The sequence below is a fragment of the Lytechinus variegatus genome, chromosome 5 (genome assembly GCF_018143015.1).
Source record: "Lytechinus variegatus isolate NC3 chromosome 5, Lvar_3.0, whole genome shotgun sequence".
In the NCBI taxonomy this organism is placed as follows: Eukaryota; Metazoa; Echinodermata; class Echinoidea; order Temnopleuroida; family Toxopneustidae; genus Lytechinus; species Lytechinus variegatus.
This window is the reverse complement of record NC_054744.1, coordinates 38,293,000-38,312,429: the sequence shown is the minus strand read 5'-3', so window position 1 is coordinate 38,312,429 and position 19,430 is coordinate 38,293,000. Positions and strand designations below refer to the sequence as shown.

Below are 19,430 nucleotides of genomic sequence, written 5' to 3'. Positions count from 1 at the left end.
TGTTGACTACCTCGTTGACTGTTTTTTAATGCAACTAAAAGCGATGCATCTTAACAGATAAAAGTGAATTTTGTTTGAGTATAGGATGGATCTTTAAAACTCCATTATTGCGCTTCACTTTCACTTTCAAATCCTAATTTGGCCTTGATTCATCAAGAATTGAGTTGATAGAATTTATACTGTACATTTATTGCATGGCCGACTGGGAACGCAAGCACCTTCAAACACCCCTACCTAACACACGCCTATACTCACACACACCCATCCTCACGCACACATGCACACACACTTTCAGAGATTTAAATGTTCCACACATACACACCCCGTACACACTAAGCTTCTTAACCATTCCTATAACATTAGCTTGATTAGTCCGTGGCACTGATCAGTGGTCGTAGGCCATAAAGACTTTCGCAATTGGAATCCAGTTTTCTCTAGCTTTTACCGTCAAGTCTATTCTTACTTCGATGTGGATATTAAAGTTCTTGAATGAAAAAAAGTACCGAGATGTTCATAGGTTTCATATCCAAACCAACATTGTATATGATTTAGTTTTGTATTCGCTGTGATTCTACAATCATTTCATGATGCTGAATAAGAAGGTTAATTGGGACTGATAAGTATTCTGATGATTTGAGAAATGTTTAGACCAGAATGTTTATTTAATCTTGGATTGTGTGGACGTTTATATCCCTTATCAATTGAAAACTATAATTGATAGACAATGGCGGAATACAGAGCAAATAAAAAAAAATGGAAAAAACAGTCCTACTGTTATCAATAGCATGGTCGTTTATGATTTGTATTCCTCAAAATGTTTTCGCATTATTGAGAATAATGATTTGGCTGAAGACAATGGTTTCAGCAACTGCATGATATAAACCTTGAGAGATGCATACAGTCTTCGAGTATGAAGGTCGGCGATACTGATAACGATCATTCTGTTAATATTTCCGTCTTTTGAGAATGGAAATATACAAAGATTTGTTTCTGTGCTTTCAAGAAAAACAGGAGGGGGCATGTTGAGAAGAAAGGGAAAGATTCATGTTCACAATCCTGTTTAATCTCTCGCCATCGTACTCATGGTTGCTGTTCATCCTGTACGTCTAGACGTGAGTCAGAGATCGAGTTATTTCTGGCCGAGTATCTCAAGTGCGATGAAACATTAAGAAAGACACGCCTCTACGCGGCGCGTGAGTTTGCTTTTCTTTATCATGCCTGTATATAAAAAGTCACTTGAACTTGAAGCGTAATGTACATGATCGTAAACTCATGCTTGACTAATACTTCATGTATTAGATGAAACAAACTGGTTGCATGTGGAGTTTTATTTTCTTATTTTATTACTAATTAGTATCATGTATCATGACTTGTATCATGTATCAATATCATGTTTATGAATTGCTAAAAAACACTTGGAAAATCTGAAAGATATAATCTAAAAGACAATTTGATTCCCGTGGTAGAGATATCTTACATTTTATGATAATGCCATCAGTGAATTCAAAAGTGTTTGGTAAGTTCTGAATTCAAAATTTGAGAAACGAACATAAATGTTCATGAATAGTCAATAAAGAAAGTTTGTTACGATCTGAAAATACAGTAAATATTTGTATGTTTTTTGTATAAATATTGATGATGAGGGTGCTTGAAAAAAAACATTCGGATACTCACTAATCAACGAGGAGGGGGGGGGGGGTAGCAAGCGCGTATCCAGCATCAGATCTTATTTAATTGGCCCAATTTTCTGGGGACAATAGTAACTCTATTATGTTTGTGCTTGGGCCCATACATTTCTTTGCCATAATTGATGCTGGATACGCTAGTGGGTATATAGTGACTTCAAAAATTGTCAATGTTAATGTTTATTTTAGAATGCTTGAAAAATACATTCGGAAACTCATTAGTTAACGCGGGGGGGGGTACTGACTTCTAAAATGTTGACCATATATCAAAGCACTACTACTACATTTAAACCATTATGATAAGAGTAGTAAAGGGAATTGAAAAATCGTTACATGTTAACATATATGAATCAACTGTTTCTACGAAAAGAGATAAATGATGTAATAAATTTAGATTTAGGAGTTTGGATCGGGGATTCCTTCTGCTAATGTGATAAGAATGTTAGAAATTTTGTTGTTAAAAACATTTGATATTTTATGTTTATGTCTGTTTATTATATTGATTCAATAAAACACATGAAAAAGAGTATGTTAGAAATTAAATTATTCACAATGATATCTTAGTTATCATTTTATCTGAGATGCTACGTAAAGCATAACGAATCGATGAAGTTACTTGGTGTAATCGAGATGTATATTCACATCAAAATTAAATAAATTTGATTCTTTTTTTTGTACAGAACTTGGGATTATGGATATGAATAGTACAAGATAAACGCAAATGCGAAATAAAAATCGATTGACAGTGGAGTAATCTTATTATCTGAGCTGATCTGATCATGGAGCTACGAGCCGTGATATTTCTTTAGAATAGCTACAGATCATTCGAAGAAATAGATGAAGAATCTTTTTTATGTCCCGAACGATTTCGCGACATACACAAATTGGAACTAATACCTCCCGTAATCAAATATCCAAAATAAGCTACCAGGGGACCGTAATATTCCCGAGACAATCTGATCACACCTTCTCAGAACGGATACAGATCATTTAAACTTTCGATTCTCTGTGACGTAAACAATCGGAAGCCTGAATGAGTAGTTCATGACTATTATAATATACAATAATATCACATTATGCAAACACCTGTTTCACATGACTAATCCCTAGACAATTTAGGTTTTTAAACTTCCCTTCGATAGTTGGTCATGGATGCACTCTTTGTTCTGAATGATATTGCCACCCCCCCCCCCTCCCCGAGCACGGGCACTCTCTTTAATGTAATACGTTACCTATTTTTCAAATGCACTATGCGATATTTCAATAGTGCTTTACACCTATAATTAAGTAAATGCCCTTCCATGCTCGGAATTATTCTCTCCATGGATCCGTTAAGAGTTGGTAAGCAATCCCCCTTGGCCTACTTTGTAATTTCCCCATGAAACCTTGACTCTATTTAACAAAATGTATTAATGGAAAACAGTTTGCCTACGTTTTTTTTTATTTATAGCTTCACCTGTTTGGCATCTTACACTAAATCCAAGTAACAGCAGAGCTGGTAATCAGTAAATTTATTGTTGTTATTATTACTAGTACTTGCATACTCATTTTTATAGTGTACGCATGTAAATGCGCTAACCCAAATCTTGCACTTTGTTATTTTTCAAACATGACATGAACAATTCCAAATAGCATTTTTTTCGGGGTTACTCTCACAAGTAACAAGTATCAGCTGAAAGAGAATTCAAGTATTCTTGTGCGGTCTAGGAAACCATGTCAATTGAGGCTGTTTCATATACATGATATAGTGAACGCATAGACATAGTTGGGACCTTTCGCAATCTTCACGGACGCTAATATTAGGGTCCCCTAACACAAAAGTTAACGCTTAATCATACACTTGATTTTTAAGGTTGATTGTGCATTATAGTCAATAGAATCAAACGTAGAAAACTGCTCTACAATCAGTGCTAAGCTTTGTGTTACAGGGGTGTTACAGGCCCTACAGATCTGCTTTTCGTGTGCAATATCCTTTCCGCGACACCCGCACCATACATGCATGTGTATTACGACTGATGGCTGGAGATATTCGAAATGCAGGACCTAAAATAGATTATGACATGGATAAGAAAGTGGTTTTTTAAACAAATCGAGTACATATTGAGTGAGGAAAAACTTACTGAATGAAGGCTTAGATATAGATCATTACAGTCCATCGAATCGATATTGCATTTAATGTGGATTATTGGTGGATCACTGGCAATTAATTTCATGGGTCAGATCAACCTCTCCAGCCGAACATTTCGCATGCGTTGATATGTACACAGCATAATGTACAATACGTTTGAACTCGTTTCTTTTTTTCTTTTGTTTACTCCTACACAAACGATATGCCTCTCGCACACGATGTTAGGGGCATTATGTTTTACTTTCCCCAGAAATGGGGGATTAGATTCGAATTCCGGGGGGACCACTTCCATTGATGAGTGGATACCAGGCACGACCATGGGGTTTCGAAAAGTACCCTAAACAAGGGAAGCAATTCTTTTCCAGATTATGAAAATTCATCTCTGAACAAGTATTTGGCTTGTGAAACCCTACAAGTATTGGATATATATCCCTTTTCTTCAGCATTTTAAACATCGTTTTTACACCCTTATAACGTTACATAGGCCTATACGTAACGTACCTGCCCACTCTGTCCCCTTTACGCGTGGTCGCTCCTGGTATCCACTAATCAATGGAAGTGGGCCCCCGGGCGGCCTCTCGAGCTCTAGGAGGAGTCAAATGTGGCTTTGGAAAGTCGTCCTCAATCGGATATATCGCTGTTACCATAGTAGCAACCAGAATTTTGCACACGAAACGCATATTGAATGTTTCCGTCGCAGAAGCGAAACGAAAAAAAATCTCATGTCACACAATTTGCATTGCAGGACAGAGTTTTACGACCATGATGACGGGCCCAAAAAGTCTCTTCCAAAATCAACTACCGTTGTAAATAAGCGTGCGCGTCCTCAAACGAAAGGTCGGGAGTATCTCCACGGTAAAGGCATGTAACTGTATGAGACAGGAAACACATACGTCTCACATTGGCGGTAAAATGATGTGTGTGTGTGTGTGTGTGTGGGGGGGGGGGTTGCCTGGTGTATGGCGATCTACTTAGAAATAAAAACAAATGACATAATATAAAAAATAGTATGGGTGTCGTGGAACTTTGTTGGGGCAAGTTTCGTTTAGCCCCCCCCCCCCCACCCATGTTTAATAATAACTTTAAGATATATGCGGTGTGATGTCGACTTGTTTTTTTATACCTTAAAATCTGGTGTTTATTGTACACATCCGTCTATCCGCTGTCTTCATACCCTGCCTCTCACCCCGGTCCATCATTAACCCCCTGAAAGGATCAGTCCTGATACTCTATGTCTGGCTTCTTCACTGATTCACATTTATTAATATTCTTTAATAGTCTTTTAGTAATTTAGCATTCTTGTAAACCTCAGGTTGAAGGAAATATTATCAGACGATTTGACAGCATGAAAAAGGGAACATTTCAAACTGCTTTTTCCAATGTCGAAACAAAATATTGAGGGCGACCTACAGTAATATATTTGAGAAAGATTGAGTCAACCGTGACTGCATTATCTATGACATGTACAATGAAGCCATTTTCACCAACACACCATCAGGCGTAAATGATTTCATGACATGTCATGGTTGAGGGTGAATCAGGGGGCCGTCATAGTTAAGATGACCAGGAGTGCACTTTTTAGCTATATATAGACTTACATTCCATTATATTTTTCGTGTAAATCATGCATATACACTTAGTGATATCTGAAAACCATAATTAATGTATTGAATATCACGAACGAATTTCGAAAGACAAAAAAAAATCCAGAATACTGATTTAAAAAAAATTCTTTAGAGGAAAAATAAAAATCAGACAAGATGAAATTGTTAACAATATCTGACAAACAATAAGAAAGTTAAGATGAATTTTTAAAAGTTGTAAAAATTGGTAATCACTATACCCATAGAGACTTTGAATTGGCCGCATGTGCGATGTCATAGTGATGTAAGGCAAAGACTACTCTTCCGTGTACTCCAACACATGAAATGGCTAAAATGTAATTTTACAAAGTTTTACTTCATATTTTATATTTTTCCTTCATGAGGACATTAAGCAATATACTACCTTGGCTATATTTAGATTACTGTCCCTAGGGAATTGGTACTTAGGAGAAAATGGGAAAGTTATCCTTGCCTCTTGTTATAATTAACTTACCTAGTTGCCAATTTAAGATCTACATAGTCTTAAGGACTTTCACCATTCTGTTTTATTTATTTTTCTTCTTTCCAACACAACATCTCATGACGAATGCTGGATTCCCCTTTTTCTTCGGAAAATTCCCTGCCTTTCAGCTACAAATCGATTTTTTTATATATAAATAGTATATGGCCATTCCCTACCAATTTTTATGGAGTGTTTTATGGAAAAATATCTAAGCAAAAACACACACACATATTTATATATACTTGACCAGCTTATTTTGTTCGGTTTTAGAAATTGGAGAGCGCCATCTCGTGACACTTAACTCTAAAAATAGATATTGCTACTTTCTTAAAAGTGATTGAAATGACTTTAGGGAATATATTAAATCCTTTATCTAGTATCTTTTCCAATAAAGGACAAGTCTGTTTAGTAAGAAAAAATATAAATATATTTTACAGATGTCACTCGTACAAACAAGTGACTGCTTCACTACTATGGATGACTGAAAACACATTTTTGCATTTATCTATCTCCGTATTGGGGAGAGCGAAATGCATAATCACGCCTTAAAAATATTAATCTTACTTTTGAGATATATTGAATTAATTTTTTGAAATAATCTTCTTCTAAATTGCAGAATTAAAAACAAAATATTAATGAAGAAAACGAGTTAAAGCAAATTTCCAAATGACTAGTACCCTTATAAATTGAATATAGAACTAATAGGGAATTATGAAAATGAAAGAAAGAAAAATTAAATTCCCATTTTCCATGCAAAATATTGAATATTTATAATTATTGATTCATTCGTTTTTGAACCTCATCTTCCGTGTGCATAACCAGTACCATGAGAGTATTATACAGTGCGTATCCAAAAAACGGTACAGTTTTGAAAAGTCTATAAAAAAATTGCTTCGAATTATGATATCTATATTTTGATGTTCATAGATGCACTGAAATCTTATCTTTGAAATGCCTTTTTGAAAAAAGTTTTTTTTCATGCTTGAGCAAACACAGGACGTTTTTATCGAGGGTTCAAAAAGAGGCTTGCACCAAAATGGCAGAATATGAGTAATATGATGATCAGACTTCTTGCTAATCAGCAGACTTCCTCTTAACCTTTTCATTATCTTTGCCATAGTTTTTTAAATATGCTGTCAAATCTTATTTACAATTTATTTATTTACTTGAATTAGTTTGGTTTTTTTTTCATTTAAACTTCTTTTACCTTTGAATTTTCCTTCGGTACTAAGAAAAGAAGACTTTTTGTCAACCCAAGCAAGAAGATTAGCATTATCAATTGGGAGAACTTGTAATCATTCAAATCTTTTTATTATGTGCAACAAATTATGTTATGGTACCTTCAAAAGACATGAATCTTATTTTTAAGGGATTTTTGGTTCCTTGACCAAGTTAAATTATGTGATTGACAGGACAAACAGGAAAGGACTCCGAGTGTCTTTCAATGGCAATGGAGTATTGAGTCAATTTGAAGGAGCTAGATATGGCATATCTTATTATCAGGTAAAGCAAAAATTTCCGAGTTTTTTTATTACGATATCCAATTTTGACATAATATTCAGAAAATAATTACGCTTTCTTTCTTTCCTTTTATATCCTTTCCACTTTTTTCTTGGTCATGTTTTTTTTATGGGGGGACAGCCTCTAGCCCCGCCCATCTGTATGGCGCTGTTCAACAGCACCATAATCTTTGTAGCACACGATGATGGGATTAAAAAAAATACCCGCTCTTCCATACTTCGGTTGAAAACATCATTGCTTTTCTTTAAAGAAGGAATATTCAAAGCTAAAGACAACATACTAAAAAGCAACAACAACAATTTAAGCAAATAAATAGATTTGAAAATGGATTTTGACCGCATAATTCGAAAATTATGGCAAAGATAATGAAATGGTTAAGAGGAAGTCTGCTGATTAGCAAAAAGTCCGATCATCATATTTATCATTTTATGCCATTTTGGCGCAAGCCTCTTTTTTAACCTTAGACAAAAACATTCCGCGTTCGCTCAAGCATGAACGAAACTATTTTAATGGAACTATAGAGCAGCATAGTAAACAATAAAATATTTTTAAAAATTAACAAATCTGGAACTTTATCCAGAGTAAACAATAGGTATCTCGGGTGACAAAGATGGGAGCTTGCTTTGTGTATTACATGTTGCACTGTTAAAAATTTGTTCGAACTGTAACGAATATGACTGTTTTTACACATCACCCGTATGAACAAATGGTCAGTGAGGCCCATCAACAAGATCAATAGGGTAAAAGTTTAATTGGACATAGCGACACACGTAACTCATCTGTGACTCATCTTCCTTTTTTCATTCTTTTTGAAACCTCCATCCCCCCCCCCCAACCCAAGTTTCCACATCATAACCTAGGTCTGCATTACTGCAAGGTGCGGATCATACACGAAGCAGATTCATGTAAAACCCCCGAAATGTCTACTAAGAAATTGACCAAAAAATATGATATACCGCTAACGGTATGAAGACATCAAAACTGATGTAAGTAAAAAACTGAGATATTATACAGATCACAATGAAACAAAATTTTACCCATTCTGTCCTGCCCGATTTGATTATATAAACCTGAATCAATCAAAAGTCACTGACAAATTTGGATAGAGGTTATGTTGGGGAAAGAACTTTTCTATTACTTCATAAATAACTTGGCATCACGACTATTTTATAGGTTATAACAGAGGTGACTTGAGTTTTCTTTTGAGCGCATATCTCTTTAGCATGACCCCAAAATATCCATAATTCTCGCCCAAGTTTGGGCCTCTCTCGCTCATGGTTATGAAATAATTTCTATTTCCTTCCAAATCTGATACCCCCTTCGATTCCGTATTACCCGAATGAGGAGCGTCATACCTCGTGCTTTTATCAATGTATATTCCGTTCGATGCCAGAAAGACCTAGCAAATAGAATATTGCTTGACTCGTCATACCGGGTGCACTTTTTGAGATTTATGAGTAAGACTAATGAAAAAAAAAGTGTGACAAGTGATACATCACCACATTTGTAAGGTTTATAAAAGAGATAAAAGAGGTACCTGGTACTCTATATACAAATGAAAGAGATGTTTAACATAATTATTTAAGAGTGACAAAAATATCACTAAATGACAATCCACGCATGCTATTCTAAGCGATATCTTATCATTCCGTGATGCATTACAAATTACCGTGCGTAACTTCAAATTAAACTGGGATTTTAGTCCTACTTATTTTTGTTTAAAATACTCCGCAGATTACGAGCTATGTACATGCGCCTTATTCGCATTGACACAAACAAAATGTAAACAAAATTGAACTCTGAATGTATTCTCATTTTTTTCTATTCCTTTTTTCTAATTTCTTACTCCTTCATTTGTTTCTTTAACTATTTCTTATCAATTACCTCAGTTTATGTGTTGATTACCTTTGAATTTCTTGGGCTCTTTACTTTATTTTTGCTTATCCCACGCGGTTTTTTTTTGCTTCAATATTGCCTTGTTATTCATGTAATTGTTATATTTTACCTGACAAATTAAATCAATCAATTGTTTTGCCTTATTTTAAATTTGTTCATCTATTCTTCCACACGTTAATCCAATCTGCCCTTCTAATCGTTTATACCCAAACCACCCAATGTGTAAACCTCATGTTGTCTATACCATGCGAGGAGTGTCGTCATAGTTAGAAGGGGGGGGGGTAAGGGGACACTTTCCCTTAGCAACACGCCTCAGGGGGCGTTCAGGGGTGTGTGGGAGGGTGTGTAGGTGTGTGTACGTATCATTGAATTTTCCAGAAATGTATCAATCAAGTATGCGTCTCGGACCGACCTTTTAGGTCAATTCAAACGACGTGACTAAGGGTCGAACCTCGAAACCTCTCTTCCATTTTGTAACTTCCCACACGTAGCTTGGACAGAAGGCACAACGCCTGATATTATATGAAATATTGCCTTGATGTCACACGTTTAAAATCAATTTAAACGTTGCTCCTAACTTAATTCTTTTTATCGATTTTCTTTCACACGCTCACACGCAATACCCATCCTAACATACCCGCACATTGCAACAAAGGTAAATTTATAATCCCCGTTCTATCCATAATAAATGGGTGCACACTTTAATGCCCCCCCCCCCCCCTCCTTTCATGTCAATACATAGTAACCCCGTCGGTAATCAAAGTTTTTTTTCTAAGGGAATATGTATATAAATAATATTTTACAATGATAAACAACTTGAAAATATCATATTCAATTTTTTCTAAGCCACTTTGAAAGTTGCTGGGTCCTCATTTTTGGGGCCCCCTCATACATGACATGACGGACAAATCCAGTTTTCTCATTATAATGGCAGAATCATTTTGCCTGAACTTGTCTTGTTTAAAAGTGGGGGTGTAATCAGAAAGAGGAAAAGTTGCTGTATTGGTCTGTGTAATAAAGCAACAGCACAATAATTTATTACAAAAACAATCATCTATTTTTGAGAGATGTTCCCCCATCTATTTATTTAACGATTGATTTCATATAAAACCTAGTAATTAGTTACATCATAAATAAGGGCCTAGGCTGAGGATGCACTAGGTACACGTGCACCTCCCGCTAAGGCAGAGGAGCTCCGACACTGGCAAGCAAAACAAATTTTGAACTTATTCATCTGTTTTCAACTGCTAATCTTCCAAACTTTAGTTCGACCTCCCCCATATGTGCACCCCCATACGACTTAAGTTCCACCTCTCCAGGATGTGCACTTCCCATGATGGTCAAACCAGCCTACGCCCTTGATGACTGTAGTTAAATCATTACTATGACGTGTCTAAAAACTCACTTCAGTATCATCCCCACCTTAATCATGTTAATCATATAAACACCCACTATATATTTATCTTTTCTCACCTCTCTCACTCTCACACGCACACATAAATACTCATCCACACTCGCACCCTCGCTAGTGCGTGCAAACACACATATACCCATCTATTCAAACATACGTCCATGAAAATGACCGGGAAAAACTGATGTTGATGGAATATAATTGTTTGTAGAATATTGCCCCAATGTATAATTTCCCATCGTCCTTTTAAAATTATTTTTGTAAAATATTTTTGAAAGTATTAATCAAAGAGTTGCTCATAAGTCAGAAATACGTGGGGCCTGAAGTTGCATAAAAAAGTAGGGCAACATTAGATATACAGGTTCCAGATAGTTAAAACACACAAACACAAAATTAACTTTAATTCAAAAAGCTTAGTATGCAGTTCCCCCACATTATCGCATTTTCAACAATGTTTCATCAAATGATGCATCACATATTCAAACTCATCACTCATTAATTTAAACAAAAAAGTTTAATATTGACAAAAATGTACAGGCCTTGTACCACAATCTGAATATTTCTTTCAACGAGAATACAAAAGTACACAAATTATTGCAAGTAATAAAAAAAATCAAAGTAAAAAAAATACATCGTACCTTACTTTTAAATACAGATCTAAAATCAAGATTTACTTAAACACTTTGAACCCCATTTGTCTATTTATAACTTCCGGGGAAATTTCGTGAACGCCTCTCAGGAAAAGACACAACATTCATTGCCATTTACGTTTTCGGAAATTCATCATGTGTCCTTTGTAAAGAATGCGATAGAGGGATTTGAAAATAATATCAAAGTATATTTTTGTATCGTCGAAGATTTTAAAGAAAATATACCCTATACATTTTATGAATTTACGTTATTACTTCGTTCATCTCAAGTTACGTGTGATTTTTCCCAAAATGACTTAATTTAAACATGTATTAAATGATCTAAGCTTCGAACAATACCCTCAAACAACGACCCGTTTGCATATAATTTTATAGACGGGGCCATCGAAATTGAAATTTATAAATATTGTTCTTGATTGAAACAGGCGACATTATGCTAAGGCATAATTAAAACTTATTTAACTTATTACAACTTTATTTCAATAGAAGTCGGAAAGTGCTCTGTTTGACTTTACTTTATAAAATGATGGATATGTACGATATGGATAGGTTCTTGATGTTCTTTTTGACAATATCATCCATAATTCTCGAGTGCATATAGATAATTTTGGCAGTGTGTATGAGAACAGGACAGAAGGCCCGCCAACTGTGATAGATGATTGACCAACGATAATGTCTTTCAGTCCATGATTTTTTTTTCTTAGACAGCCGCTGCACCTCCAGCAGCCGCGGCGTTGCCAGCGCCACCTCCGATGAGACCAGCTTTGAAGGCCAACCCAGCTCCCACGGCTGCGATTCCGACTACTCCAGCAGCACCGGCACCTGCAGCAATCGCCGTGGTCTTTTTCTTTGACATTGTCTGCTCTTGAGGTAGGTTTTCACTGGTTTCAGCAGCAGCGATTCCCCCGGCAGCGTCGTTTCCAAGGATGGGCTCTGGAGTGACATTCTGGGTGGTTATTCGCACCAATGGAGGACCTGTAGTAACTGGTGACATACTGAAAGAGGATCCCATATATCCGATGGATCCACCAACTGATCCAATTGATCCACCAGCACCCATCACCTCTTCACTACTGTCTCCTGTAACACCACCTAGGTTCTGCTCTCCTCCTACTGCCCCCATTCCTCCCAAAGCTGCTGCATCTTCCTCACTAAGATCTTCTTCTTCTACTTCTGCTACACCAGTACCAACGTCCTGCTGATTTGCAGGATTGACCATTGATCCGCCGACCCCAATCGAGGAGAACTGAGATGGGCTACTCGATTCATACTCTGGCTCTTCCATTTCCTCGGCGTCTACTTCTTCCTGTTCAGCAATTTCAAGTGCAGCCTCTTCAGCTTCCTCAAGTGCTGCTTCTTCTAGTTCTTCGGCTGCCTCTAGGGCTTCCTCCTCTGCCTCCTGTTGTTCCTCAGGGTCCCCCATGGCCTGCATTTGTGGCTCCTCATTGTCGAATTCTTCCATATCCATCTCCACATTGTCACCTCTTCCCGTGCCGAGTTGGGCAGGGTTGTCTGGGTATAATCCCATGTAGTATCCATCTTCCTCTTCTTCTTCTTCAGAGTCCACGTCCTGGGCGAGGATATGTGTGCAACTTACTGTATTAAATAAGAAAGAAAAAAAATTGTCGAATTAAGAAAAGCTCATATTGAATTCTTCTGTTCTTTGCGCTGCGTAATAATACACAACTGCGACTAAAACAACTAGAACTACCCCAACGTAATCCCAAACAAAAATGCATTTTCGGGTCTTTCACCTCATCATATTTTGTTTCTTCGTTTTCGAAGTGATATCCAGTTACATAATCAAAACATTGTTTACTTTAATGTTGTTTCGTCATTTCCTTTTGCATCCGCAAGAGTTGAAATATATCATATTCCAAATTGATTTTATTACATTATTTTCGATACAAGAAATTTATTGTCATTTGATCCCTATTAAAGGCAAAATTCACCCTGAAAATGATGTTATTGTAAAAATAGCTAAGAGAATAAAAATATCAGTGGGGGTTTGAGAAATCCTTCAAAGATTCGAAAAGTTATTAGAAATGTGACGTCACCTCCGAGCAACCTCATATGTATCGTTAATTATTGAGAAAAAAATCAATGAAATATCATTTTCTAAAATTAAAATGAAAAGGAGTTTTATTGTACCATCAACAAACAAGTTATTTCACCCTCCTGAAAGAAGAAGTTTGTTATTCACCATGTGCCGTTAGCAAACTGAAATTTATGCATTCTATATTACATAACATATTGGGCAGCTGCTCATATACATGTATGACGTCATAAATTAAAGACTTAATATTTTAATAACCTTCTTAATTTTTGATGAATTTTACTTAAAACGTTCAATACGTTTTTAAAAGCTTTTCTCCTGTTTGTACAATATTATTTCGTCAGGGTGAACTTCCCCTTCGAAAAGCAGCAATGCCAAGAAGCATGCTAAAATGGTATGTTTCTAAGCAATTTTTTTTTTAGTTCATGACTTAAATCGTCTACAATTTTCGAATTCCATAAAGATGTTGCGCTCGAGCAAAGCGAGCGAGCCAAGAATAACCAAGAATGCTTGAAGATTAGAATCAATTGAAACGCTGAGTTTAAAGAAGAATGACCACACCTTTATCATTAAGGCGTAGGTTATTGTCATGACACGATCATACCCTCTCTTTTCATGAGTCAAAACTTTCTTGTAATTACTATTTCCTCTCCGTCATTCTCACCAGAGAGACTCTAATAAATGAAAACAAAATCAAAGCAAAACAGAGTCTCCATGTGGACCCTATTACCAGACGTGGAATCAAGAACTCATTAATTAGATTATAGCCTCTCAATTTAATTAGCAAAAACATTATCAACACGCTAGAATGTCTATTTCTGGCAAGCAGATTAACGTACAGAGATAGTTAGGGATATGTTGTAATATATATCAAATAATGAATGTCATAATGTTCTATTATTATTATTATTATTATTATTATTGTTATCATCATCGTTATCAATTACTATTATTAATATTTTTTTATCATTATTATCATCATCATTATCATTTATTATCATTAGCAATATTAATATTATTATTTGGCAGGATATTTAAAAGAAATCAATTTTAACAATACAAATGATTGTTACAGTAACACAATAGTAATACATTAAGAAAAAATAATAGAGACGATTCTGAGTTACATGATGTATTTGTTAAAACAAAAGATTTTATAAAAAAGAAAAGTGTACTTGAATGTTCATCGAATGAAATGCTTTTTTAAGAGGAACACATAAAGAAGGGGCAGGTTTCAAAAGCTTTTAGTAATGCTACAGTCACAGTAATGAAACCGCCTCCAGCACGACCGATGGTAAAATGATAATAATAGTGATATCTTATTGAGCGCTCGCAACGTCCAGAGATGCTCATGGCGCTAGCCCAACAACAGTATCTTTGGATATATATATACACACAACAGCAAGTAAAAATGTAATGAAAAATCGATTTTAACAAATACAACCGAGTACATGATTTTAGAATTTTATTTGGTGTTAACTGTAATAAATTTCGTCACCCTGGAGTAGATTGAGCAGTTGTAACTGCAGCATAAAGGAGCAAACGATAAATGGCTTAAACATGATTCTAAGGTAAATTTTATGAATAAATCAATACAAATCATTTGATTAATCAAAATAATCACAAATTAATAGGTATTACAGTGATAGGTTAGAACTAAAAAAAAAAACCTAAATGCAGCGTATTTGATTGGGAAATGGTACATGGCTTGTATGAAATAAACGAAAGAGATGATAATAATCAAAGAAATGGAAACTAACCCCCCCCCCCCGATAAAATAAAAGTAGAATAAAAGGAAATAATAAATGATAAAAATAGACATCAATATACAAACAAGATGAAAAAGAAGCTAACACGACACTTGTTACAACATTATCTCACACTTGATCATAGGCCTATAGTTTTCGCGGTTGTACACGTGTAATCATGTAATTTTGCAGAGATAGTTTTATTTCTTATTTACTTTTTTCTTTGGGGGGGCGTAACTATAGTTATTGGATTGAAAGGAAGGTTCTGTTGGTTTGTCAAATTTGCGTACCTTTACAGATTAAACGGTTTAATACAAAACATGTGAAAGGGTCTTATAGAGTTTCATCTTGGCTCAATCTTTAGCACCCGGATTGGGAAACGGACGGCGGCTAAGAGGTGTAAAAGATCAACCAAACTGATGCAGGCATGTTACTCAGGGGAACTTAAGTCTGCCTGACCAAAGAATAGTCATGAGGGTGTGTTTCATGAAGCTAGCTGTTTGTGCGGTTACACTGAAGTATGAAGTGCCAAAATGAGGGACGGATTTTTTTTGTCCCTCTGAAGTTGTTACAATGTATGATTTTTTTTGAGCCGATAATTTAATATGAAGGAAGTGCACTAAATGATGTGTAGACGTAATGAGAATGATACCTATAAAGAGGTTCAGGGAGTGGCACTCATTGTAAAGATGAACTACCAATGAAACGAGGTGTTACACGATGATGGTGATGACAGTAATGATGAAGATGGCAGGGATGATGCGGATGATGGTGATGATGACGATGATGATGATGATGATGGTGATGATGATGATGACGATGATGATAATGATGATAATGATGCTTATAACAAATCAGGAGATGTTCTTTCGAGGGTAATTACAATCATCCATATACATCCTTCCAATTAGTTGTTCCAAACAAGGTCACTGAGCCTGGCCAGAGATTTGAACCATCAGTCCATTGGTTATAATTCCGGAGAATCCTTGAAAGTGTAACATCAAGCCGTTTATCTTTTGCCAATATGACAGACCTATTACTCCTTCAGAAATCCACCTAACATTTTGTTTAACACGATGGACATACTAAAGATCTGAAACAGCGATCGTTGAATAATATCAGTCCCTTGGTACTCAGCCTTGCCAAGTAACCACATTCCTAAAATAATCGTATTTGACATGTTTGATAAAGGTACGCCATTTTGGCATTGTTCCTGGTTGTTTTAGAATGTTTCCGTATCTTAGCCTAACACCTTCACAAAGTTCTAGAAAGAAAGATAAAAGCCAATTAAGTTTGGGGCATGTTGAATAATGATAATCATTGAGTTATTTGCCAGTTTGCATTTAGAGTCTGAGAAAAGACAATTATAAAAATAATTTGTTTCTTTAAGGGGACAAAACGTTGCAAGTGAATGAAATCTTCCCGTTTTTTAAGACTTCTAAATATCAATGAGTATTTTGATGGAGTAATTTATCATCTTAAAAACTCAAACACTATGATTATTTTCAAAACACTATCAGAAGGGCCTATCATATCGTGTGTTTTATTTCTATTTTTTGTAATCAAAGCAAATTTGTATTTTTTTCTCTAATAAACATGTAAAATTCAAAAAGAAAATGAGCCATAAAATAGAAAAGCCACCTTGATAGTTGGAATGAACGAGAATGTAATCTTTTATTTTTTTCTTTTCCGGATCACTAGTTCACCCTCTTCCATCGTACTTTCACGCTTAGGTCTCACGTGCTCCTTGGACGGCTGCTCAAATTTAGTCATCTCCTTGTATTATAATTAGATTATGTCTGTGGTGTGTGATGGTAGGCCAACGAATGTGCTTTGGAACGTCAAATTGTCATGATTGTGGTATTAAATGTACACAGAGTTTTCTTGAACATATCATAATTTCTATACGCGAAGTGATGAATAATTGTTTGATAAACAGGCAACATAATCAAATTTTAAATATGAGACAAGGCTATCAGTAGTAAATGTTTCCTAAAGGATCGTCGATGGCCCTTTACAGAGCAACCATCTTTCTTACAATAAAGACTAAGTAGTATGTATTTATTTTAATGGCATTCAATTTAAATGCCATCTACCGATGATTGGCTGATGGAGATGATAATTGTGATAAACCATATACCAAAGTTAAGGATAATGATTAAGATCACGAAACTGGTAGTCGTCTGGGTTCATTTCCATTTGAAAACCATCCTAAGCTAAACTACATACATGGGCCGCTGAGCATAGCAAGGTAAAAGCTCGGCCGAGAAAGGTTTCTGAATATGGTTAGTGAATCGGAAAGCACAGCTGTACTCCCCTTATGCATCTCGTATCAATTGGGGAGCCCATATAACATGAACAATAAAACCAGATGAAAGAGATATAAAAAGTATGAATTTACTTCATTTTTTAATAGAAATATTCAAGTTTTCTTATTTAAAACAATGGGAGAAATTACGCCAATGGTTAGCTGTATCGACAACTATTGCATCACCATGACCAGAAGAACATCGCTTTTGGTATTGTCAGATATATTTTTCATTGGCAGTCTTTTTTTCTAAATCGTTTGATGCAAAAGTGTTGCTAAAAATGTAATGACCTCGATTTTCTAAATTTGTTTGCTGATACGCCTATCTGACCTTACAATTGTATGATTTCTAAGAAATGTATTGCGATATTTTAGATTAATATTCCGCTTTTATATAGCGCTTGATACATCGGAACGACGTGTCTAAGCGCTTTACAGATATGGCCCCGGTCATCGGATTCAATCAGTCATTCCCGCACAAAATGTATGCTCATCTTCCACTCCCTTGGGAGTATTCCAGTCAGTCGCCGGTGAGGCGCACACAGCACTGGGCAAGCTACAATGGCTTTCACATCCTACTGGTTACCTATTTCATTACAGCATATTATTACCCCGGTCATTGGATTCATTTCAATCCCGCACGAAAAGTGCACAATTTCCACTCCTTGGGGAGCATTCCTTGCATTCATCGCATCCTCATTATGGCGCTGGCAAAATCAAACATACAATATCTTTCGCATCCTACTACCGGGTACCCATTTAGCACCTGGGTCGAGAATGGCAAAGTGTGGATTAACGCCTTGCCAAAGGACGCCAGACCGCGGTGGGATACGAACACACGACCCTCTGTTTACAAGGCGAGAGTCAGAACCACTAGACAACGGCTCCTCCACTTAATATATATCATAGATTATATTGACATTGAAGTTTTTTTAAACCAGTGAAAGAGGAAAACAAACACTCAATACAAGATCATACAAGCAACCATTTGGAACTACTTAAGGATCCCAGTGTCCTCATATCAACATGTTAACGTTACAAACCTTCAACGGATTCAATGGTGTACCTACGGTTTAGGATTGTCAGAAAATATTATTAACAAATTCCAACTTACCGATAAAGAAGAGGAGAGTGAGTAACCTAAACTTGGTCATGATGTATATGTGATGAATGAGTTCTAGTCAAACTTGAAGAATAGCAGAGTTACAGAGGATAAACCGTTGCTGATGGTGAGTGCCTTTTAAAAATTAATGAAGATGCAGAGAAGCGAAGCTTGAAAAGAGGTGAAGTTTATCAAGGTCCTTGCGTCACGCATATGCAAGCGTTTGGTTAAAAGCGGACGGCACTTTTTTTTCTGCCCGTCACCGTCTAATATAGCCTGAAGTCAGTCAGCGTTTCGTGCGCACTAAGGGGAAGGGGGAGGGGGTCGACCTTGGCTACGCTAAATCAAGATGTAGGGATGTTCGAAGCCGGGATCATCAACGTCTCAAACTAAAAGTGGGACTACACAGGAAAGAGGGGAATTAATTTTGAACCAGGGGACATTTAATATCGCGCCGTTGCGGAAAGGGTAGGAAGTGTACTATTAAACTGGCAAAGAACATACACCCGATGGGTCAGCAAATATGGGGACCCAGGGTGGGAGAATTATGGATGGGGCGGGGAACAACAGGGCTATGACGTCATTGAGCTATTTCAGATACGTTTCCCCCACCTTTTTCGTGATTTGATTAATCACTTTGAAACGGATCCAATGCGATCATATTGACGTAGATAAACACGTGTATAGGTATCCCGATGAATTAATTCCATGAGCGAATAAGACGGAAACCCACTGTCAAAATTAGTCACACCTTGAGGAAATTGTGTATCCTGTTACCATGGTAATTCAGAAAATATATACTAAAGTCGAGGATGATAA

The 19,430-nt window shown here is 36.2% G+C and overlaps 1 protein-coding gene across 1 annotated transcript; it reads right to left on the bottom strand.

Annotated features, from left to right (window-relative positions):
• Window positions 1-11,242: 11,242 nt before the first annotated feature.
• Window positions 11,243-19,074, bottom strand: LOC121416089 (PE-PGRS family protein PE_PGRS16-like). Its single transcript, XM_041609546.1, has 2 exons — window positions 18,624-19,074; window positions 11,243-12,993 (listed from the first exon to the last, which is right to left on the bottom strand). Exons 1-2 carry the CDS (start codon window positions 18,661-18,663, stop codon window positions 12,098-12,100), a joined length of 936 nt encoding a protein of 311 aa, XP_041465480.1. The 5' UTR covers window positions 18,664-19,074; the 3' UTR covers window positions 11,243-12,097.
• Window positions 19,075-19,430: the final 356 nt, after the last annotated feature.

Excerpts from the sequence above, each read along its gene's own strand:
- LOC121416089 (XM_041609546.1), bottom strand. The coding sequence starts at position 18,663 with ATGACCAAGTTTAGGTTACTCACTCTCCTCTTCTTTATCG. Across the intron at positions 12,994-18,623 it reads CACTCTCCTCTTCTTTATCG|TAAGTTGCACACATATCCTC; the intron begins GTAAGTTGGAAT and ends TATTTAATACAG.